Genomic DNA, 24882 nt, shown 5'->3' with positions numbered 1-24882 from the left:
CAGTATCCTTCATCCAATAAAGATGAAAGGAGGTGTGGTTTGCCAAACACCCAACACACCTGTGCTGAAGCTGGCAGACAGAGATGCCCCACAAGGATGGGTGAGTGTAGGGGAGAAGAAAAACAAAAGGACACCATATGCTTCTGTAAAGTTTAAAAGCAGAATGTGACATGACTGCAACAGGGATTTCCTGAAGGAATCTATAAAAGTTATAACATAGGGGATAATATCCCTCTGCTCTCCGCCCCTACCCTCTGAAATTAAAGCCCAGCAAGCTGACGGAGACTATAGGGTGGCACTAGCCCATTACAAGAGCGTACGTGTGAATTATTAACCATTTATACTGTTTCCATTCTATCCTTTTCAATCATCACTTCAACAGGTGGCATGCTTTAAGCATTGTTCCCATGTCTTCCATTTGAAGGAAACAGGCCCTGGAACAATGTGAAGCAACACTTGCACAGTCTGTGTGTTTTGTTTTGTTCTTTTTCTTTCCTTCTCCAAGTTGTTTCCTTCAGCTGAATGGGGAGTAACTACTCCAGCTCTTTGGGAAGTGGCACCTGTGCAGCAAAAATAAGAAATGTAAATGTAGGGTAGTGGGGGAGGGGGAGATATATCCTCATCACAATCTTCTTCCAAATGAAACAAAATGGTAACTGGGTTCAATTCCCTACCCATGGTATAAACAAAATACCCTTCAATATATATATACCAGACACATTGTGACAATTAATTCAATCCACTACAAGCAATAGATGATCTCTTTACAACCAAATCCTAAAAGCGTAGTTTAGGCAATCCATCCATTTCAACAGAACTTACTTTCCACATAAATTTATTACCAGGCTCAGCATAAGTTGTTGTCTACCACAAGTACATATAGAGGGTTTTTTTAATTTTAGAAATGTCCCAGGCTTATAATTTTGCTTTTTGTGTTACTATTTTTTGCAATATGCTTGGTAAAAAGGCATTGTACTGAGCTGCAGCTGGGATGAACAGCTGAACTGACAACCTTAGGCCATCCAGGTGATGGATGGGATGAGTATGCTGACTGTTGATTGTTCTCTAACGAGCATTGCAAGGTGCTTGTGGCTGGAAGACACTCAGTGCCAGGTGTGTGTCTCATCTGTTTATGCACACACACAACATCAGCCTGTTCCTTCCCTTCACTGAGGTGCACAGCGGCTCACAAACTATCTGGAATTTCTTCTATAAGGTAATTGCAGGCTGTCCTGACTTACGGTGTTATATGTTTCTAAACCCATTTCCACTGATTTTCCATTGTGCGTATATATGGATTGTGGGAAGTAGAAGTGCTGGAATAGAAGGTGTGAACTGACTACCACCCCTTTCACCAGCAATAAAAGCCCCTCATTTAACTGTCCTCAAATTGACAAAATGGACATGTTGAGGAATGTTCTCCTGTGTTGTTTTATGTGACTGAAGCTTTCTAGAAGTTTTACAGTTTGGAAGGCTACAATTAAACCACTAGACTAATGTATATATAAAAAAGGAGAAATAATGATGGGCATTAAATACAATAAAATGCTCTAGCCCTGCCCAGGCTATTTGTCTATAACAGCTATTTAGTTCAAGTTAAAACTAAGAATGCTACAACAGATCGAAAACAGAAAGCATTAAAACTGGCTCTGATTTTAGATTGCCATGTTTCTAGACAGGAAGCTAGCCCAGATGTCTTAACGTAATGAAGGGAACCGCCAGGAGGTGTAATGTATATTGCGTGACTTTCAAGCTTGGAAAATTACTTCTGAACTACCGAGGAAGACATAATTAAACGTAACTGCTATGGGTGACCTCAGTGATTAACAGGTGCAGGAGACGGGACCTGATCCAAGTGAAAACATCCAAGGCATGCAAAACACCCTAAGGATAGAGATCTAATGTGGGTGAGCTTTTCCAGCTGTGTAATTGAGAGGGGGGATTTGTTGGAAAATGCACCCTGCATCTCCACATCTTGCAATGCTCTTGGTGGCTGACACTGGAGACGCCCCACCTGGGGTCAGAAGGATTTCAGACAAATGCTCCTCCTCAAGCAACATGACTAGCGACGGAAAAATAAGACGTACTAAATGTTAAATCTCGGCACTTTTTAGCCACTTCACTGTGTGTGAACATATATACATCACTCACATATATTGGTGCCACAGTGTGGAGAATGTAAGACCTACTGAATACACTTTATCATTAATATGATGCGATTGCCCTTTTGGGAACAGAATCAGAATAAACAAACTGTAGCAGAAGGGCCAGTGGTTACCACTATTGGGCACCCTCAGGTAGGAGATCACAGCCAACTTTCAGACCCTCTCTAGGACTTACGCCTCTTCCTCATTATTGCTTTCTGTTCACATGTTCCATTAGTAATGTCAGCAGTGATGGAAGCAAGGTGAAGGAGAAGGAGCCCAGCTCCCCTTGAGGGCCCACTCAAGGAGGAGGCTCACAAAGACATTTCATCCCTGCCCCCCCAAGGGGGTGGGACCCCAAAGCCAGCACTGGGTAGTTTCCAATACAGTGGTACCTCAGGTTACATACGCTTCAGGTTACAGACTCCGCTAACCCAGAAATATTACCTCAGGTTAAGAACTTTGCTTCACGGCCTCGGTCCAGTATACCTGAAGGAGCGTCTCCACCCCCATCATTCTGCCCGGACGCTGAGGTCCAGTGCCGAGGGCCTTCTGGCGGTTCCCTCATTGCGAGAAGCAAAGCTACAGGGAACCAGGCAGAGGGCCTTCTCGGTAGTGGCGCCCGCCCTGTGGAACGCCCTTCCAGCAGATGTCAAAGCGATAAACAACTACCTGACATTCAGGAGACATCTTAAGGCAGCCCTGTTCAGGGAAGTTTTTAACGTGTGATATTTTATTGTATTTTTGATTTTTATGGAAGCCGCCCAGAGTGGCTGGGGAGGCCCAGCCAGATGGGCGGGGTATAAATAATAAATAATTATTATTATTATTATTATTATTATTATTATTATTATTATTATTCAGGATGAGAACAGAAATCGTGCGGCGGCAGCATGGCAGCAGCGGGAAGCCCCATTAGCTAAAGTGGTGCTTCAGGTTAAGAACAGTTTCAGGTTAAGAACGGACCTCCAGAACAAATCAAGTACGTAACCAGAAGTACCACTGTACAGACTTAAATGCTGCAATTATAATGGATCTAAAAATGCTGATAACAACAACATTGAAAGGCGCATGCAATGTTAATGCCATCCACCTGACAGCTGCAAAGTATAGCTGCACTCAGAGTAATATGACCATATTAGCAACACCACCCCCACCCCCACTGACATCTGCATGTTGAGCCTGAGAATATGTTGGAAGCCGCCCAGAGTGGCTGGGGCGACCCAGTCAGATGGGCGGCATATAAATAATAAGTTGTTGTTTGTTGTTGTTGTCATTTGTAGTCTGATTGGCAGCCTCTCTCTTTTAGCTGAAATTGCCAGAGACTGAACCCGGCGCAAAACATGGGTTCCTCCATGATGCAATGGATCCTTCCAAAATTACTTTAGATAGCTACTATTAAAATTCTCTCTCTTTTGAAAACAGTAAATGTTCCACCCATAAACATGCATCTTAGTTTGGAATTTTTTTTTAAAAAATGTGGGTTTTTAAAATAATAAAAAATACAAAAATTCCATCATTAGTATTTACCTAATATTAATGTGAGTGCACAAATGAAGTTTGCATGCTTTGGATCCTAAGTCAGGAACAGAAAAGAGGTCTGCCCAGTTGCAGGCCATTCCCCCTTTCCCCCCATCTCACATGGCTCAGGAGCCCTTCCCTCCAGCCTTCATGAGATATCTGCGGTGGAAATAAGGGGACAGAAAACTTTCCTTCCATGGCCATCACCAGTGGTGGTGGTGGTGGAGGTCATCTCAATGGGGAGACACCACAGGGATTTCCCCTTTGGTGTCTCTCCATCTGGGGAGAAACCTCCTTCTCCTTATTAGGGTGCAAGGACTGCACCCCCATAAGAGTGGCTGATGGATGGTGAAAAGACTGTGAGTGAGAGGCAGTACGTAAAGTGAAGATCTCTCAGAGTGAGAGACTGGGTAAGAAAAGGGAAGTTAACCAGTGAAAGGTGGGAAGGTTTGTAATTTTCTCTGGTGAATGGGGAATTAAGAGTTCAGAAAGAAAGAGTTCAGAGTTTGTTCAGAAAGGTATTTGCATTTCTTATACATTTTCTGAAGGTTTAGATCTCCTCAGGGCTGGTGTTTTTAATTAGGCTGCCGAGGGTACAGACCTCAGAGGGGCACAGTACTGACCTTTCAGGGACAGTTTTATACAGATTAATTTTTTACATCTTATAAATTTCTGATAGTATTTTACTTCTATATTTTGAAGAATTTCATCATTTTTGAGGTAATTCATACATTAGAACTTTTAAAAAAGTATATATGAAATAGACTGCAGAGTTGATTGGAGGTTATGTTACATAAAAAGTGAAAATGCACTTCATTTTAAATCTTAAAAGTCACACCTTAAACTTGGCAACTTTATCAACTGAACATGCCCAAGCATCAGATACACTTCACCTGAAGGAATAGGTGACAAAATTTGTAAAGGAAAAGACACCCAAAGTAATATTTTGATGTGCTTGAAACAGAGACTTTTCAGAGGCTTTAATTTTAATATCACAGGTTTGTTCAAAGTTATTTGTGTGCTAAAACATTTTCTTTTGTACTTGAGGAAGAAAATAAAAGATTGTTGTATTACTTATTCCTGCAATTTATAAATTTAGCAGTTTCAAGTTTTGTGTATTTCATTTTTTCTACAAGACATCTGGGATGTGTGTGTGCAAGTACTTAGCCTTGCTTAGGGTGCAAAACAGCGTGACACGGGCACTGGATACCCTGCTGCTGATTTCCCCCTCCCTTATTTTTTTAGGAGACTGTTGTTATTAGATGTGCATTATGTTTATAGTTGCGTCTGAGATAAGCAAGTTATATGAGCTTCTGGATTGTACAGGGTTTGGCACTGTTATTTATTACTATGTATTGCTTATTATTCTTAACTGTATCTACATAACCATCCTAATGTTTGGTATTGTCTGGCTATTATGGGATATATTAACATATTGTTTATTATGTTCTATGTTGTAAACTGCCCTGTGGTTTATTTTGCTTTTTGTTTTCATTTTGCAAAATGTGGTACAGTATACAAATGTTAAAACTAAATAATAATAAATAACTGCAAATGTTAGCTATATATACAAATAGCTATATATACAAATTGCCAGTACATGACACCCAATTTAAATTAGGATAAGAGTAGGAGATAGGGGGACTATGATCCTATGGTTCCATATGCAGATCATTCCCTGCGGGCAATCTGCATATGGAAAATGTCCCCGTTAAAGTGAATCAAAAGTTTTCTTCCAGTGCAAATTGTGGCTCTGGACTGGGACTACAGTGGAGGTAAAGGATTTGTTCCTTACCCTCTCCCTTGGTAGGGTGATGATCTGGATCAAGGGTGGTGGGTTGGGATACACCAACACTTTGTCTAAATTGAAAACCCTTGCATTTAAAGCAGGCACCCCCAAACTCAGCCCTCCAGAAGTTTTGGGACTACAACTCCCATCACCCCTGACGACCGGTCCTGTTAGCTAGGGATGATGGGAGTTGTAGTCCCAAAACATCTGGAGGGCCGAGTTTGGGGGTGCCTGATTTAAAGGCTCGGAAACATAGCCTTTGCAATGTGCAATTTCACCCTTAGGATCCAGGCCATTGTCTCCACAACACACAGCCGTTGTCATCCCCAAATGACTCGATTTTGAATGAAAGATCTTAAGATATTGCAGTATTTTCCTACTTCCTTTTTTCACCCCATTGCACTCACCGGTTTCAGATAAGCTACGTTGCTCTGGCGAATATCATTAAGTAGCTGATCTCTAGGAGTGACTTCCACCAGAGGAGGTGGCCGTCTTCTTGGAATAGGCTTGAGTGTCTTGATCACATCTTTGAGGTTGGTTTTTTCAGCAGGCTCCACATATTCTTTTATGGTGGGTTTCCGCTGGGTTCTCTTGAGTTTCACTATTTTGAAGTCGCCGCTGCTTACCTTTTCAGGTTCTGGTTTTCTTGCAGGCTCGTTTTTCCTGCCCGCAGATGGAGCTTTGGGGACTGGTGGCATTGGAGGTTGCATCGAAGGAGGCATCACTGAAGCAGGCACTGGTCCCCCTAGCAATTCCCACATGCCAGGAGGCAACCCGAGTCCGTTCTCTAACATGGCTATTAGCTCTTTCTGCTGCTTTCGTTGCTGCTGCTTTTGCTCCTCTATCCTTTTCTGCCTCTGTTTATCGAGGTTTCTGCTGAGCAGATTGGTAACCACCATTCTGGGACCTGGAAGTTCAAAGTGATACCCTATCTTGAGCAGCGTAGGGTTGGCTTTCAGTAACCTGGCGATCTCCGTTTCTGCTTGATGGCCCAACATGCTTCTCTGGTTGTGAAAGCGTAGCTCAGTCAGCTTCTCATTGTACTGCAGACACCTCATAATTGCAACAATTCCTTTACCTGAGATGAAATTTGAATCAATATTCAGTGTGGTGATGCTCCTGTTTTCACGCAGCATGTTGGCCAAGGCAAAAGCAACATTATCATCTGCCCCCACATTGGCTAAACTGAATGTTTTGATGTGCTTATTCTTTTTCATAGCATTGACAAAGTCCACCAGCATTTCCTTGGGGATGTTCTCAATGTTGTTCAAGTTGAGTTCTGTCATGCTTGGGTCATTCTTCTGGACCTTTCTCAGGCTCTCATCTAAATTGGTTTGATTTCCCGAAGGCCTAGCACTTAACTTAATAAAACTAGTATCTACAGCTAATTTTTTGGGAATATTTAATTTTGATGCTTTCTTTTCATTATTTTCTTGTTTTTCATCTGATCCCTCTGTTTCATGTTCACTTCTGCTGTCCTCTTCACCATATGGTTTCTTTGTTCCCAGTTCTTCCTTATCTTTCTCTTCGTCCTCTTCCTCTTCATCCTCCTCCTCCTGTTCTTCCTCTCCTTCCTCCTCCTCCTCCTCCTCTTCCTCCTCCTCCTCGTCGTCTTCTTCTTCTTCTTCCTCCTCCTCTTCATCTTCCTCTTCCTCTTCTTCATTCTCTTTATAGTCTCTTACGTCTCCATTTGTTTTCCCTGCGTTATTTTTCACCATCTGCTTCTCATTACTAATATCTGCAGAATTTTCTTCGGACTTCTCCACAGTGTGTCTCTGCAGAAAACAGAATGCTAAGAGCTGAAATAATTTAAAATAGTTTTGCCTCATCTACTAAATAAAACCAACAAACTTGATGTGACATTTGAATTTGTTTCCCCACTGTGCAGATGAGTTACTTTAAAAGAAAATACACAGTTCTAAATTCCAGTATGTACTATGCTGGAATTTATTCTTTACTTTTCACAGTCCAAATGCTCTGATGTCAATATTATTTGAGTTTAATTGGCTTTGTCTGCTACATTACTATTATACAATAACCTTTCATATGTCAAACTCTGGAAATAACTACTTCATTATTTTATAATGGGTTTCAAAATAATATACATTATTGGACTCATTCTGCAGTCAGTCTGGTTGTTCCATTTCTCCACAGATCCCTCTGGATGTCAAATGTATTGGTCTTCTGGCTAAAACATCCATTTCCTTCCACTGATTGCCCTGTTTTCCTATCCACAAAATAACTATTGTTTTAGAATTACTCAAAATAAAAAAAAATCCTTCCAGTAGCACCTTAAAGACCAACTAAGTTAGTTCTTGGTATGAGCTTTCGTGTGCATGCACACTTCTTCAGATACACTGGTATCTGAGTGTATCTGAAGAAGTGTGCATGCACATGAAAGCTCATACCAAGAACTAACTTGGTTGGTCTTTAAGGTGCTACTGGAAGGAATTTTTTTTATTTTGACTATGGCAGACCAACACGGCTACCTATCTGTATTTAGAATTACTGTAACCATAGCATTTCTTCCTCCATCACCACATACAGGTGGACATTAAACAAGCCCCACAGGACACTGTAAAGGAACATACATGTGGGGTTTTCAGTAGTGTCTGAGTAGCGGATCCACCCCCGTCCAGCCCAGACACTGAGGTCCAGCACCGAGGGCGTTCCGGCAGTTCCCTCACTGCAAGAAGTGAGGTAATGGGGAACCAGGCAGAGGGCCTTCTTGGTAGTGGCGCCTGCCCTGTGGAATGCCCTCCCATCATATGTCAGGGAGATAAGTAACTATGCAAGCTATAGAAGACATCTGAAGGCAGCCCTGTATAGGGAAGTTTTTAATGTTTAATTATGTTTTTGTATATGCTGGAAGTGGCTGAATCGACCCAGTCAGATGGGTGGGGTACAAATACTAAAATTTATTGTGTTTAAAATTTATTTTGTATTTAATATTCTATTGGGAGCTGCCCAGAATGGCTGCAGAAACCCAGCCAGATGGGCGGGGTATAAATAAAAAATTATAATATTATAAATTATTATAATTATTAGTAATAGTAGTAGTGACTGGCAGGGCAGAATGAGGTAGGGCAATATGGAAGTGACTGCCAATAACTTACAGTAAGTGTGAGAGGGGTAGGGAGGTTGGTGTGGTGTGGGGGCAGCAGCAGGAGGGTTGAATTGGGTCTGCAGCCGTGCCCACACTGCATCACACTTCCTGCCACCTCTCCCCTCTCATTTACAGTTACTAGCAGTGACCTCTGCACTGGGAAGCCAGGTAAGCAACCCACCCTGCTCATGATCTGTCCTGCCATTGGCTACTTACTAGGGTGTTGTTTTTACTATTTTTAAAATGTTGAGAGCAATCATAGTACACATTATTTGGTCCGAAAGACAATAAAGCTGAGATATGCTCAATGTTTAGATTTCCACTCCATATTTTTCTGGTAATTCTAAGATATCGGAATCCATATAATTTCCAACTCGGTGCCTCCTTTTCCCCTGGACCTGCTTAGCTTAGGCAGTTGTTAAAGATCCTGGTAGTTTAGTTTAATTTCCAGCCATCCTAAAGCAATTTACAATGCCTGCTAGAGTAAACTTGCCTGGCACCAGAAAGATGACAAAGTCAGCACCAAGCAAGCTTGCCTGGGGAGAGCACTCAACAATTGGGGCGCTACCACAGGAAAGGCCTGTTCTCTCATTGTTATCCTCCAAGCATCTCTCTTGTGGGCCTCACACTATATACCTGATTATACTAAAATCTTTTTAGTATATATATTTTTTAATTAGCATGCTTTGCCGTCATCACTTCGTCTGGCTTTTCCTGAATAATTGTAGAGCAATACTAAGCACAACACAGTCTTTCTACTAGTCCTGGTGTAATTGCAGCAGTAACTGTAAGAGTCAGTAAAATATTTAAGCAATGTCTCAGTTTCAGCCAGGCGGGGTTATGGAACCCTAATTTCAATTCTCGCTCTTTTTCTTTGTTGTCTCATATCCTGTTAGATCTACTGTACCTAATGGAGCAGGAGCAATAAAGGGTGAGACAGGTCTCCTACCCCACTCCTCTGCCTGTGCCTTTTGTTTTATTTCTCTGTTCTCTGTTCTTCTCTGTTGACTAAGTCACTTCTCTCTCTTCCACTATTTCTCCTAAACCACTACATTTTGCCCAAACCTCCGCTGACATCTGACCATTTCTAACTGATTTACGCTGCTCACTTGTCAGTGCCTGGTATCTGACTTCATCTTCATCCTGCCCAGGTGAGACTCCTGAGCACTTCTATGCAGGAATAGTCTTGCGAAAAGTCAGTACACAACCTTCTCCTAAGGCAAGGCGTTTCTAAACCTTGCAATGGAAAAGCGAAGCAAAACCAAGTACACAATTGTTCCTGGCTTATTACATGTGATCCAGAGGACATTCCCCTCAGTGTTTCCCAAGCAAGGAAACGTTTCCTCAGCACTAGGACTGAAATTCTGAGTTATTGTGAAAACATGATTCCAACTCCCTTGCATTTGTATGTTTTAAAGTATGGTTTGCTCCCCTCACTTTAATTGTTTCTCCTTTCCTAAACCACTTTGAGGTTTTGGGGTTGTTGTTTTTTTGCAGTCAAGCAGTGTATAAATTTTATGAAATACGTAAAATAAAATAGTGGTGTTTTTGTTTTGCTTGTTTTTTTAAAAAAAGCTTAAAAGTCCCATATCTTTGCCTCTTTAGTATCTGAGAAGAATGAGCCTGCTACTCTGTTTCTGCTTTCCTCATAGCTTGAATTGCTTTTGCTTACACAGATAAATGTTTAAATTGCTGCTTTTAATTCTCTGTACTTCCATATTTCATTTTTGCATCTTTTGTTGTGAGCTGTGTTTAATTATAAGAGAAGAAGGACACGAATAGCTTTAATCCATCAATCAATTCTTCCAAGGCTGAGTATTATCTATTTGAACCATTTGACTTATGTTGCATTCAAGAATGAATCTCCCCTCTCCCATGGAAGTCAAGGAGCATCTTCCAGCCAAAAGACCTCACCATTTCATCTCGAGGAGGGTGTGTGTATCCATCAGTTTCCAGTGCCTGCCTAAGGTACAGGGCTCTGTTCCTGCACAGCATACCTGCATCACACAGAAGTAAGGAAAGCAAAGGCACAGCAGCATGTCTTGCTCTTCCTGTGTTAGAACTCCATTTTTATTCTCCAACTTCACACCTGATCATGTGGGCTTCTGCACTGATCCAGTAATTCATTGGGCTTAGGTCATATGACAATAATTAAAACTGATTCAAAAACCACATACCGGCTAAAATAGTTAGGAAGCACCTTCCTTTATACACGCTCGCTTTCCCTTTAAGATCCCAGGCAGCGGCTTAGTCCAAGGGCTGTCTCTGAGACAGGTACATTTGGCTAGGATGTGGAAAAAGACCTTTTAGGTGGGAGCTCTTCGCTATGGAACTTCCTTCCCAAGAAGGTCTACTCTGTCTGCATATATAAAAGCCAGCAAAATGTCCCCCCCCCCAAAGCCTTGTAGCACAATTCAATTAATTTAATTATTATTTAGATGTTGCTATTCTGTGTGTTGTAGCTCCCACGTCACCACGAGAAGCATGCAGAATAGTTGCATTTCCTGTTTCTTACCTCCGATGGCAAGAGAGTGACAGGCACTCGTTCATCCTCATGCATCCGCCTTGAGGTCTTCTGCCAATACAGGTAGTCAACAAGAGATCTGTGATCAAAGTTTCCCGTCGGTGGCTTTTCAGTCTGGTCTCTCTGTATCATTCCAACTGGCACTTCAGGGTCTGGAGCCATGACTTCCATTTCACATTGTAGCTCCTTCAGTTCTTCGGGGGAGAGGTTTGCTAGGATTTCATCTTCATCGATCTCTTCAGAACAGATTTCTTCTTGGTCAGAGTTTTGGCTGAACTCAGACATGTTCTTTGTTGATGTAAGAAAAAAAAAAGACCCAGAAACGCCTAAAGGGAATTTAAGAAAGACAATAACCAGAGCTGGTTATATCTTCTTCAGTTTTATGAAACCCTCAATGCCCCTAAGGTTTGTGGGAAAGATTTTTTATTTTTTTTGCCCGAAATTGCAGTACAACTCAATCTTAGGAGATGCTTGTGTAAGAGTGAGCAAGGGCTGGAGCATATGGTCGGTCTATATTAAGCAGCGCTTGGCTGGGGGAGGAGAATTTATGGAAGTGCTGCCATGTTCTGTTTTCAGCAGCTTGTGTCAGCTGTGTAAGCCCCTTCTGACATTTCAGTACAGCTGTTGTGTAGCGCTGCAGCTTCTCCGCAGTAATTTGCTGGAGGATTCCCCCAAGGATATGAGATTTATTGGCTCATGATATATACAAAATATTTAAATATAGGGAAATGAATGCTACTCAGAGTGGCCTGTGCATGACCCTCTATACCTCTTATGTCCACTCCAAGCTTAGCTAATGCTCAGGCTTTGTGCTGGTCACCAATTATTTTCATCCTCGGCACGTATCAGTCTTCAGAAAATGATTGATTTACGATGGCCAGTTTAAATGGCACTGGCAAAGATCGCTGTATTTATTGTCCCTAGCACTAAGGAATGCCCTTCGGGCACGTGCTCTGCGGAGTCACTGACATTTTGTTTAACAAATCAAAGGAGCTGGACAACAGAAGCATCATCTGACAATAAGCAAAACAGCTGTTATTTTAAGACAAACATTTCAGTGGAGAAGAAACGAGGGAAAGTGCTATTTGTAGACTCCCATGACCCGCAAATAAGACCTACCCTGTAGCACAGTTCCTATTTGCTAATTATAAACATTTTGTATGATAGCACTTCAACAAATGATGGTTTTTGCCTCTGCAGCTATTGCTATTGCAAGAAAATGTATGGCACCTTCTCCAGCATCACCATGAAGGCGGGGGCTTTTTCTAACTTACGTAAACCTTGCGCCAGGTGCGAACACCTCTGAGGTGCCTCCGTAAGCAGAGCCTTAGCCCAGAACAAGGACATCTGCAGAAATAAAGATGCAGTAGCAGATGTCCTAATGCCTAGGGCCATGGCTTCATGAAGCCTTTGGAGAACCATCTCCATTCTTTGATCCTCAGCATTATTGGGGAGATCATCATCACCCTTGCCCAGAGGCAAATGAAGAAACTGGGGAATCCACTAAGGGGCCTTCAGCTTCTCCATAATGCAATTGGGCAAAGTTTGAAATCTCTGAGGGGCAAGACCAAGAAACCCTCTGGTATTGCCCATTCAGCTGAGGGGGAAGGGAACCACATTGGGCTTGATGCCTAGAGCAGTTGTCACTGTGGAGACTTCCCTCCTAGTTATCATCCTGCCCAGAAGCAGTCTTAGGGAGAGAAATCTCCAAAGTCCAGCATGTATTCTTTCTTCCCTGGGAGCACAGGCAGGAACAGAGGCAAGGCTTGGTTGGCTCCTCCTCAATTACAGGCAGGGGAGGGGAAGCAAATTCATTCACGCAAGTTGCTGCCACCTCCCCCGGGGCAAAAACTACCAGTCTAACCATAACTTTTGCCCCCTGAGCCAGAGAAATCTGCTCCTTGGCCCCACTTAGGTACCAAATTTTTTTATTTCAAGTGTTGGCAACTCTTGCTCTAAGCATTGCAATAGTGAGTACTGTGATTATTTTGGTTGTGCCTAAATAAACAGGCCAAACTAATTAAGTAAATGTAATTAACATTATAAGGGACGCGGGTGGCGCTGTGGGTTAAACCACCGAGCCTCTTGGGCTTGCCGATCAGAAGGTCGGCGGTTCGAATTCCCACGACGGGGTGAGCTTCCGTTGCTCGGTCCCTGCTCCTGCCAACCTAGCAGTTCGAAAGCACATCAAAGTGCAAGTAGATAAATAGGTACCGCTCCGGCGGGAAGGTTTCCGTGCACTGCTCTGGTTCACCAGAAGCGGCTTAATCATGCTGGCCACATGACCCGGAAGCTGTATGCCGGCTCCCTTGGCCAATAAAGCGAGATGAACGCCGCAACCCCAGAGTCGGTCACGACTGGACCTAATGGTCTTTACCTTTACCTAATTAACATTATAAAAATAGAAAGAGCAGCAATGAGGGCCCTAAACAGAACCAGGATAATCAGGGACAGGGAGGTGGTATAACCCTCCCCCTCCCCTGCTGCCCCTGTTGAACCCTACCCCAAGCTGCCATTTGTATCCTAATGCAGCCTCCATTGGCACCAGTGATGCTGCGTGTAGGCTGTTAATTAAAAGGAAGGTGTCGCATGACACTTACTCTTCCCAGCCAATCCAGACTTGAACAAAAGAGTGCAGGTGTGCCCATGGCAGACCATGCAAGACTTTAGCTTCAAGTCTTACTATTAGACTGAAAACTAAGCTCTAGCAGGATATTTTAAAAGATAATTCTGCTGGAATCAGAATCTCATTGAGGCTTGCTTTGCAAACCAATAATTTCCTGAGTTATGTAAATACAGAATGAAACAAACTGACACAGAAAACTATAACTACACAGTTACAAGCAAAATGGGCCATATTTGTTAGTTTCATAATTGTAGTATTAAGGAAATGACATTGCATGGGAATGTGCATATCAGAGTCCTAATCATGGCTGGTGGGTGTTGTTTGTTTGTTTGTTTGTTTCCCAAATAAAGCTGCTTTTGGAGGGGTAATTCAGAATTGTGGAGAGCGGCACACAGTCTTTCTCCAGCCACCACTTGTGCACTCCAAATTGCCACATCATCTGCTTTTCCCTACAGGGTTCCAAACACGTGACTTCATAAATTCCTGTTTAGAGTAGAGGCGTGTCAGGCAGAGAAAAGGTTAAGCATCTCTTTCTCCCACAAATCTTCTTCTCATTGCTCCCCCTCTTTTCCTGGGGGAAGGGTTTCCTGCTGGGTTTCAGCTCCAAGAGCTTGCACAGAAAATGCAGTTAATTCCCCCAAGTTATTTACAACAATTCCTCCCAAAATGTATTGTATACGCGCACCTTTGTACTGCTGCGACACCGTTTTCTTCCTAGTCGGTGCTAAAGACCTTGACCTTTAGGCTGAATCAAAGGCTGCTTCAGTGACATAGATCTGAACTAAAAAAGATGGGCAGGTTTTCCTTCTGGGAGAACCAAGCAACTAAGCTGGTCCAGATGGTTGCTAGGGCAGTTCCTGTTTGTTGTGGGGAGAAGAATGTAAAACTGGAATGTGGACAAGAAGTCAGACGTTACACGTCCAATGACAACTATCGGTACCCTTCAGATATGCAAATAAAATACAGAAGAGAAAAAGTGGTTGGTTGCCCTCATGGGTAGTCACTGAAGTACAGAAGGTTTTGCTTATTGCAGGTAACTATTACAATTTGCTATTTGCTGGAATTAACTCTGCCAGTACAGAGTACACATATTGACAGAGACAGTTATAACCCAGCGACAGTTTAGCAGATATGGGCAAGGTTGGCTCTGGTTTTGGGTGTCATGAAAGAGCAGCACATTGTAATGTATACAATTAATATTTGTTGTATTTTTACTTCCAGGGAGTGGAATTTGTGGGATTTTCTGCTTCAGGTGCCAAAATAATTTGGCCAGCCTTGGGTACTTGGGGAAAGGCAGGTGTTGTTTGCTGCTCAGCCTCAAGACAAGGAAATGTCTTGGAGTGGCCACTTATGGATTGGCAAAAAAAGAGGAAATAAACCACCCAAGAAGTGGATGAAAGAGTAATTTCTTAAAAGGTGCACATGCTAATTTGGAAATAATTACTTAATTTAAATAGAAATAAAATCTCACCACAATGGGGAAGATTATGCCCAGGTGATTTGTGTGTGCTTGATCAGTCTGATGTCCAGGCGTGCTCCCCTTTGCTCTTCAATTCTGTGATTGCATAAATGGGTAGACTGTCACTAGCTGGTGTTTAATTGTGGGCATATTCTGCAGGGTATTATTGACGCAATAATAGTGCATTAGTGGTAGTTTTATTCTGGTTGTTTGTTCTGTGATGCCTCCCCAATGCTTCCAAATTATTGCCATCCAAAGGGGCTATAGGGCAACAAACACAGGGCAAAAAAGTTAACCAGAATGTTGTGGTAGAAAAAATTACAGGATTTCAACAGGTAGTTATGGCTTCTGCACTGACTGGAAATAAAGCAGTGTGACCACACCAAAGCTTCCACAGGCGCATACAGTACTGAAAGGAATAATGTGTGCAACCACCCAAATAGTATGAGTGCAAATGATAATGATTACACACTAAAAGGGAGGTCTGGAGGCAAAGGTGCTATCAGTATTTCTGGCACTTTACAAAATTACATAAGCTTGGTGTTCATTTGTGGTTTTTTAAAAAAACACACAAATAAACGATCAAACGGTATATACGTAGTTGACTAAGAGCCCCAGTACCTCTTTATTTAGAAACTTATCGCTGTGGATTGATGAAAGAGGTTGGGACTAGAAGTGGACTTAACACACTTTTCACTGCAAAGGATTTAAGGGGTCAGTTTGTGTTTTGCTTAGGAAAGTTTGTTCTTACTTGGGTGATCTAAGAACTACTTTAAATAGCATCACCATTAGTTAAGTGAAAGAGATGGCTCGCTTCTTTTTTTATTTTTAAAAAGGAATAGGTTCTGTTTATTGCCAATAATTCATTGCTGATTAGTATTTGTTCCCAACCACTGTGCTCTTTGAAAACCAGGTTTGAAAATCAATTACCAAGACTAGGTTTGCCCACCCCATTCAGAAGCCTACAACTCAACAAATAGGATGAATGCACTAGATTTATTGTATGTCTATTATAGGTATACACTATGCCAGGAATAGCCAATACAGTGCCCTCAATATGCTGTTGGACTAAATTTCCTTAATCCATTTGCCATGCTGATTGGGGATGATGGGAACTGGGAGGCACTGTTGAATACCCCTACAGTTTGTTGTTGCTAGTAAAAAGCAAAGATAAGCAGACATGGGAGAAGTTAAAACAAGCTAACCATGTAAGTAGAGGGTGTATGGGCCTTCTGTCATGGATGATCTATTTGAGATTCCCGCATTGCAGGGGGTTGGATTAGATGACTCAATTATTCTGTAACTAATCTATTGCTACTCCTCCCCCCCCCCCCACAATATCCCATGAAGGCTATATGTTAGGGCATAATCCAAGCAAAACTGTACAAGACTAGGGACCATAGACTTCAATGGAAGAATTCAGCATGTACTTGCTTCCTCTCATTACAAACCAGTTTTATTTGGATGTGCTGAATTTAGAGCGGATTTCTCTTTTGCAAATTAGACTAATTATTGGGTTGTGCCATTGTTTGCCACTTGACCTTGCTGTCTACCTCCACTTTTCTACATAAGTCACCCACCTGCTCTACTTTTCTAAGGTGTTTTAAGATTGAAAGAAAAGGGTGAAGTGATATTTAAAAATACTGTTTGGAAATACTCGATCCGAATCAGCTAAATTAACATATATGTCTTCCGCTCTGGATTAGCTGTTTCGGATAATCTGCTGTTGATGGATTGCACCAGAGGTTTCCAACCTTTTTGAGTCCATGGCTCCTTTGACCAACTACATTCTTTCTGCGGCACCCTTGTGGCAATCAGGAGCCAAGTTATGTCAGCCCTTGCCTGCAAAGCTGGCAGCCTCTCACCCTTTTCCGTACACCCTCCCTTGTGGAGTAGTCCCTCAGCCTCCTCTCCCCTCTCCTTGGGAATCCTCTGGGCAGCCAGTGCTGCCGCCCCTGGTCTCTGAGCTGCCACCCCCTGCCCCAAAGAGAAGTGCCTGGGAAGCACCCCCTGGCCAGCCCCAGACACACCATTCACCTGGGGAGCTTGTAGCCAGGGCTGCTGCAGCAAACAGCTGTGCAAGCCTTTGGGAGGCAGAGATGCGAGAGGCATCACAGGAGGGAGGGAGGGAAGGAAAGAGGGACAGAAGCCAGTATTGCCCGCGGCATCCCTGACCATCATTCAAGGCACCCCAGGGTGCCAGGGCACACTGGTTGAAAAGCACTGGATTACATTAATAATTTGTTTCATCCCATCCCAAGAGCTCATTTCCTATAAAAGTATAATTATTATTCTACCTATTCCTAGCCATCAAAGGCTAGATTTCAGTCATGTAACATGTAACAAGTATATTTCAGCATGCCCACCTTTCTATGGTGCCTAGAAAGGGCCTCAGTAAATAACCCCTCAAAAATTCACAATGCATGCTCTTACTGTTCGGTTTCTGTGTGCAGTGGCTCAGTGAACACACACCCTTAAATATCCCCACATTTCATTGGCTACCAGGACTGGACAACCCCCCCCCCCAATTCTAAACAGAGGGGAGGTGCAAAAAGCTGCTCACTGTGAGGAAAGGGTGTCTGGTGTAGCTGTAGTTAAGTTTGCAGATGATACAAAGGTGGTTGGTTTAATCACTGCTGGAGAAGGGGAGGCGGCCTATAGGAAGGAATTTGAGTAGTTGGGGGAGTGGTGCAGGAAAAACAACTTACTCCTTAACTTAAACAAAAGAGATTATTGTGGACTTTAGGAAATGTAAATTGAATATTCAGCCACTTATTATTGAGGGGAAGTGTGTGGAACAGGTCTCCATGTTTCGATTTCTGGGAATGGAGTTGAGAGATGACCTAACCTGGGGAGAAAACAGCAAAGACCTGGTGAAGAGAGCACAGCAGAGGTTATATTTTCTGAGAATTCTCTGGAAAAATAATCTCTCAAAGGACCTGTTGATGGCATTTTACCACAGTACTGTGGAGAGTGTATTAACTTATCATCTGTGTGTGTGGTTTAGGAGCTGCACAGTCAGTTAAAAAACAATGCTGTCCAGGGTTGTAAAGACTGCAGAGAGAATAATTGGGTGCACTCTTCCCACCTTAGATCAAATCTATGCTGTCAGGTGCCATAAGAAAGTTGCAGAGATAGTGCAGGATAGTGCGCACCCCAGAAATGATCTCTTTCAGCTTCTGCCTTCTGGAAGAAGGTACAGGGTTATAAAGACTATGACTAGCCACCTGAGAAACAGTTTCTACCCAAATGAAATTCTGGTTTTAAACGTAGTATAAGGAGTCTCTATAGGAGTATATTATATTTAAAAATGGGGTTTCAGAGTTTTTAGGGGTTTTGAATGTCTGCTTGGCAGGGGGTTGGACTCGATGGCCCTTGTGGTCTCTTCCAACTCTATGATTCTATGATTCTATGTAGGTTTTTCAATTTCATTGTTCTTTATGGGACAATGACAATAAAGATATTGTATTGTATCGTAATTTAATGCTGGTGGGGCGTGATGCACCAGTTTCTCTGTTTCTGCTTTTTAAGATGTACTGCCAGCCATTTTAGGTTACACCACACACCCATAGCAGCCATTTTGTGACTGGCACCCGTGGGTCTTTCAAAATTCCAAATGTGCCTGTTGGCTGCAAAAAGTTAGCAAGCCCTGTGAGTCTAGGCAAATTCCAAAAGTGATAAGTCCCAACCCTGGTGAGCATAAATAGGCCCTAAATAAAGGGGCTATTTATTTGATATAGTCAAAATGTGACTAATTGCTCAACCTAGAATTTTGCTTTCTGGTGCTTATGCCCAGGACATATCATTATTATAAGTGGTACCTCTGGTTATGAACTTAATTTGTTCCGGAGGTCTGTTCTTAACCTGAAACTGTTCTTAACCTGAAGCACCACTTTAGCTAATGGGGCCTCCTGCTGCTACCACGCCGTCACAAAATTTCTGTTCTCATCCTGAGGTAAAGTTCTTAACCCAAGGTACTACTTCCAGGTTAGCAAAGTCTGTAACCTGAAGTGTTTATAACCCGAGGTACCACTGTATTTTATGCCTGTGTAAGCACAACATCAAACTCTCTTGTCCTGTTCTAAACACCAGGATAGTCGTCCATAACGCAGTCCATAAATGGCTTCCTGATGTTATCGAATAAATCAACTGTGGTCTCTCGCTGGCATCTTATTCTCTCAAACCATGCCATTTGGGTCACTGAAGCGATCCATTCACCACTTGCAAATCTCCTGCTGATTTCTTGTCTGTAAATAAAGTACTTAGCTGCCCTCTTATATTTCCCTGATCTGCAACCGTTCCATCTTGAGGCCACGAGCTTGTGTGATCTGCTAAGTTAAGGTCAAGCCTCTTGTTAGGGCCTCTGCAGAGGAATTATCGAGGGAACACGAGATATTGTTGGCACATAAGGAACAGCAATTTTGATTTGCCATTTCCATGTATTCTGCCTTATCTCTGGTGGAACTATAATGGAAGAGCTGCCTTCTAAGATGAGGCCTAAACTTGTGTTCACTGGTAGCAAGCTATGTTCTGGAAACTGCCCTGAGACCTCTGGATATATGCTGGTATATTATGATGATGATGATGATGATGTGTGTGTGGCTTTGGTTTTTCATAGTATTGCTTGTTTAATATTTCAGGTAAGACTATGAATTATGAGTGGGACACCAACCTAATTTTAAATGTATTTTGCACTCTTACAGAATGGTTCTGTGTAATACAAAGTGTAATCATACATATATTAATTCACTTAGCCAACCCTATCTTCCTATTATACTTTCCAACATCATCCTCTAACACCAGACAGAGGATGCTTCTAAACATTCATCCTGATTAGACATTGACTATTCAATGAGCAGTCATTTTGATCTGTTTGCAGGGATGTTAGCCAATGTTGTGTCAAAACAAGTGCTATCCCACACTGTCTCATGGCATTCCTCATTGCAAAAAGTCCAGCCTTTTGCTGAAGTGGGTTTGTTGCACAGGAGCTGCAAATGAGCTTTAATTGTGCAATAAGAGTTTGCTGGTATGTGATTGAATTCTGCACCCCCCAAGTGACCTGAGCCATCCCTAACCTGTACCAAACATGAAGATACAATGAGAAACCGTGTCAAGTTCAGTAAATGAAATTTAATTCCTCTGTAAGTGTGTAAATGGCTGTATATGTTAGAACCCTCGTTTTATTTAACATAAAGAATTGTGAATCTTTTTTTGGTTCTTCCAGCCATCCTGAATCTACCTTGTCAATCCTATCGAATCTAATCCAAATTTTTTTGAATAATTTAAAAAAGAATATTTGGCCAATCTTTTTGAGAGATTTGTCTTTAAGGATGGATGATATGACAGGGGTTTTTTTTTGTTTTCTTTCATTTTTCCAGTCTTACATTTGGTTCTCCACATTTTTCACACAAGTGTGAGATTACTATTTTTTTAGTTCTCATGAAAATTCATCAGATTTTAGTGTCAATTTCTTCTTTAATATACACATATTTGTAGGCACTTTTCCTAATACAAACATTTTTCCAAAGCGATTTGCCCTAATATAACACATTTTGTATGTTATTTTCACAAATGTATGCACACTATGTATCTATGTGCACACTTTACCCCAGTTCCTGCATTCTTTACAATATTTGGATGGAGAACAGCATTGCAAAATTCAAAGATGTGCAAATTTAGGGTGGCTGTGATCACACAAACCAACCTGGACCCTGTGCTTGTCATGTGATGCCCTTCTTTGTCCCCCACTCCTCGAGAGATTCCGTGGTGATTCCTGACTGTGGAATGCTCTCCTCAGAGAGGCTTGCCTGGCGCCTTCATTATAGGTCTTTAGGCTCCAGGCAAACTCATTCCTCTTTACCTAGGCTTTTAGCTATTAAATAATCTATGGCCTGTTACCTGCCTCACATAAACCTCAAGAGCCACCCTGAAAGGGGGTTCAGATGAGCTTAGAATTCAGGCAGATACCTGAGTTCCAACCAAGATAGAACTTTGAAATCTAGCACTTAGAATTAAAAATGAAGCTGTTTGGGCACTAGTCCATGGGTAGGCAAACTAAGGCCTGGGGGCTGGATCTGGCCCAATCGCCTTCTAAAACCAGCCCGCGGATGGTCCGGGAATCAGCGTGTTTTTACATGAGTAGAATGTGTGCTTTTATTTAGAATGCATCTCTGGGTTATTTGTGGGGCATAGGAATTTGTTCATTCCCCCCCCCCCATCAAAATACAGTCTGGCCCCCCACAAGGTCTGAGGGACGGTGGACTGGCCCCCTGCTGAAAAGGTTTGCTGACCCTGCACTAGTCTAACAGCAGCATTCTGTTAGTCTTCTGCTAGTCTTCAAACGCAGCCTCACACACAACATATTGCAGTAGTCTAATCTGCAGATTATCAGAATATGGAGAATAGTTTCCGAGATATTGCTGTCTAGGAGCCGTAGCTGGTGGGAGGCACTTTGTGACACCAATGTCATTCAAACATCCAAAGACAGGACCACGTCTGATGGCAATCTCAGCAGATACACACAGGCCAGAGTTGCCCAATGTGAGCATATCTCATTTGCTACTGTCCAGCATCAACAGTTAAGAAATTAAATATTATTCAAGGGTTAGGCGAAGGTAAAAAGACCATCCAATGACTGTCTCTAATATCAAATTCCTGAGTTGCTGAATATACTTGATCTGAATGTATAATTCCCGAAGCTAAGATTAATTGAACAGATTTGTTTTGAAAAACTTGACAAGCTCAAGCATTTATGCTTTAGCAAACCTGAATGAAATTCTGGGAAGCATCATTACTGACATTAGTGATAAATGTCTCTTAAAGATGCCCCATAATTTTAGCGTAAACTGTCATGCTAACAATTTTTCACTTGCTAGAACTAGCAAGTTACACAGGCATAATGAAAATGGTTTATTTTATGGAACTGTATATAATGTGTGATTGTCTAACATACAAAGAGTGTTTTATGTAGAATGCATTACTGCATAATGTGAAGAATTTATGGAAACAATAGTTGTCAATTTCCCCCAAGAAAACGGCCCATGTTAAGTTTGTTCGTATCATTTTATGTTTTTTTATTCCTTTATCAGAGAGGCATCAGGCAATACATAGACTCATAGAATTGTAAGAATTATTATTATTATTTATTTGTACCCAGCCCATCTGGCTGGGTTTCCCCAGCCACTCTGAGCGGCTTCCAACAAAGACCAAAAATACACTAGAGTTGGAAGGGACCCCAAGGGTCTTCTAGTCCAACCCCCTGCAATACAGAAATCTCAGCTAAAGCATCCATGACAGTATATTTCTCCTTTGTTCCCTTCAGTAGTTTTGTCATATAAATTGTGACTTTTATCAACATAGTGCTTTACTATTGAGGAAGCAAAAAACATAAAATAAATTCATGTAAATACTTTAAATACTTACTGTATTCAAACATACATCTTCTGATTTCTTAGCCCATAACTGTCAGACATATACATGTACACACAGACACAAATACAACATATTTCCAGGTTTTTCTCCGTAAACATGAGGTCTAGAAAATTAATCATAAAAACAGGGGAGATGGTGCGGGGAAGGATTGTCAAGCTCAACTTTCACCATATAAAAACAACCTTAACACTTTAGCAAAAGCAAAAGTGTGAATACTAGGGGTATATAGGCTGTGATCCTCATCACTGGATATATTCAGAAGTAGGTGCCATTGAAATGAATGGAATTTATTTCTACGTCGGTATACATAGGATTGTAGTAAGATAAAGCTAAAGGGGCCCCTGACCATTAGGTCCAGTCGTGGCCGACTCTGGGGTTGCGGCGCTCATCTCGCTTTATTGGCCGAGGGAGCCGGCGTACAGCTTCCGGGTCATGTGGCCAGCATGACTAAGCTCTGGCTAAGTTCTGGCGAACCAGAGCAGCACACAGAAACACCGTTTACCTTCCCGCCGGAGCGGTACCTATTTATCTACTTGCACTTTGACCTGCCTTCGAACTGCCAGGTTGGCAGGAGCAGGGACCGAGCAACAGGAACTCACCCCGTTGCAGGGATTGTAGTACTGTCACCTATAAAAGGCATAACTTTCAGTACATCACATAAATCCGAGCCATTAAGGGCTGACTTTCAGAAGACACAGTATGCCATAGGAAACACCAAAGCGAAGCAAGTATTTATGGTTTCTAATGTAAGCACTTACCTACAGCGTGGGCAGGTATAGAGATCCCAGGCGAGTGGGCCACAATAGCCTTTTGCTCAACACCTGTGCTGCATCTTTTTCCAACTCTTCAGCCTTCAGTTCTACCTCCAAACGAAGCCGTGTCAGATGAAAGAGCAGCAGCAACCAACATGTTCACCTCCTCATGTGTCACCATTTCAATCCTAGGTAGTGGGGTCATCAAAACATGCCTGAAGTGCCTCAAATGTTGAATGGGTTCTATTTTTAAGATAACTGATGGGACAAGTGCTGACTCCAAATACTTCAGAGCAAATTATGTCCCACTAGTCTTTCACTTAATTTTTTTGCTGATAACCCCCTCCTTCATTTATTGCTCTCTCCGTGGTGCCAGAACTTTAACTGGAGCCAACTGGAGAGAATGTACCCATGAAACTTAAACCTTGCCTCGTTTGTAAACTACTTTGTAACTAAGCATGGCGGGGCAAAGAAGAAGAACACAGTATTAAGCCCCTCGATAGCCTGTAATGTAATAGCAGGAGTCTGAAGGGTCAGATGATAGCTCTGTGATAACAACATCGGCTTGGGTTACAAGTAGTCATAGAGATGCTTTGAGAGGCTCCCAGAGACCCGTCCCAGTACACAATGAATGCCTACAGGCTATGTCCTGCCTTAAGATCTTGTACCAAAACCCTGTCTGCACTACATAAAACTAGCACAGCGTTGTAGTTAAGAGGTCTGGACTTAAACCAGGGAAATCCCGCTTCAAATTCCCAAGAAGCCACAAAGCTCATGGTGACCTTGTGCCAATGCCAGTCAACTCTCTCCCAACCTAGCTTCCCTCAGCAGGTTGCTGTTGAGGAAAAACTGAGGAGGGGGATATCATGTATCCCACCCTGAATTCCTGAGGGAATGGTGGGCTAGAAATGTAAGAAAGAAAGCCATTTTTAGAATTAAAACAGGCTCTCATAATATGCGGATATTTTATTTTTCTCTGGGGCTGATTATTCTCTCTCTCTTCAAATTAGTCTTTAAAGCAGAATCTGTTATTTTCTCGTACTGTCACACCACATAGCTGACCACTATTAGAGACAGAATTTGGTTTTTTTAAAACTAAATGGCTATATGGTCTCCTCCAGTCAGTAAATTCTTAGGTCCTTCTCTTCTAACTCTTGGCTAGCACAGGACTCAATGCCAGATGCCCCTTGGGAAACTTGCAAGAAGAACATGATGGTCAATCCTTGTCCTTTGTCAACAGCAACTGTCACTGGAGGTATACTGGCACTGAACACAAAGGTTCCCATCTTTGCACTTACAGCTATTCGCTGTTGATAGATTTATCCTTCATGAATTTGTCCAACCTTTTTTTAAAAAAAGCCATCTAAGCTAGCCTCCAACCCCATATCTCAGGGGTTCTCAAACTTTCTTCCCTCAGGGTCCACTTGACTGGCTGGAATTTCTGAGGCCCACCAGTCACAAAATGGTGGTGGATGGAGGCAGAGTTTGGCACAGTCAGCGGACAATTATTGGCATAACTATCTACTGATA

The 24882-nt window shown here is 42.3% G+C and overlaps 1 protein-coding gene across 2 annotated transcripts; it reads right to left on the bottom strand.

The window, feature by feature from the left end:
* Positions 1 to 138: 138 nt before the first annotated feature.
* On the bottom strand, positions 139 to 23778 carry LMOD3 (leiomodin 3). Of its 2 annotated transcripts, none has more exons than XM_083492468.1 (4): positions 23363 to 23778; positions 11076 to 11410; positions 5862 to 7229; positions 139 to 560 (listed from the first exon to the last, which is right to left on the bottom strand). In XM_083492468.1, exons 2-4 carry the CDS (start codon positions 11367 to 11369, stop codon positions 534 to 536), a joined length of 1689 nt encoding a protein of 562 aa, XP_083348594.1. In that variant the 5' UTR covers positions 11370 to 11410; positions 23363 to 23778; the 3' UTR covers positions 139 to 533. The 2 variants fall into 2 exon arrangements, with proteins under 2 accessions (XP_083348594.1, XP_083348593.1); XM_083492467.1 differs by having other exon boundaries at positions 23359 to 23776.
* Positions 23779 to 24882: the final 1104 nt, after the last annotated feature.

Source organism: Podarcis liolepis (assembly GCF_965112155.1).
Source record: "Podarcis liolepis genome assembly, chromosome: 2".
Lineage (NCBI taxonomy): Eukaryota > Metazoa > Chordata > Lepidosauria > Squamata > Lacertidae > Podarcis > Podarcis liolepis.
The sequence above is the reverse complement of the archived record's forward strand: the minus strand, read 5'-3'. Positions and strand labels throughout refer to the sequence as shown.

Coding starts and splice junctions, on each gene's coding strand:
- LMOD3 (XM_083492468.1), bottom strand. CDS start 11,369: ATGTCTGAGTTCAGCCAAAACTCTGACCAAGAAGAAATCTGTTCTGAA. Junction 7,230..11,075: donor TCACTCTCTTGCCATCGGAG/GTAAGAAACAGG, acceptor TGTTTTCTGCAG/AGACACACTGTGGAGAAGTC. Junction 561..5,861: donor ACGTAGCTTATCTGAAACCG/GTGAGTGCAATG, acceptor TTTGCTGCACAG/GTGCCACTTCCCAAAGAGCT.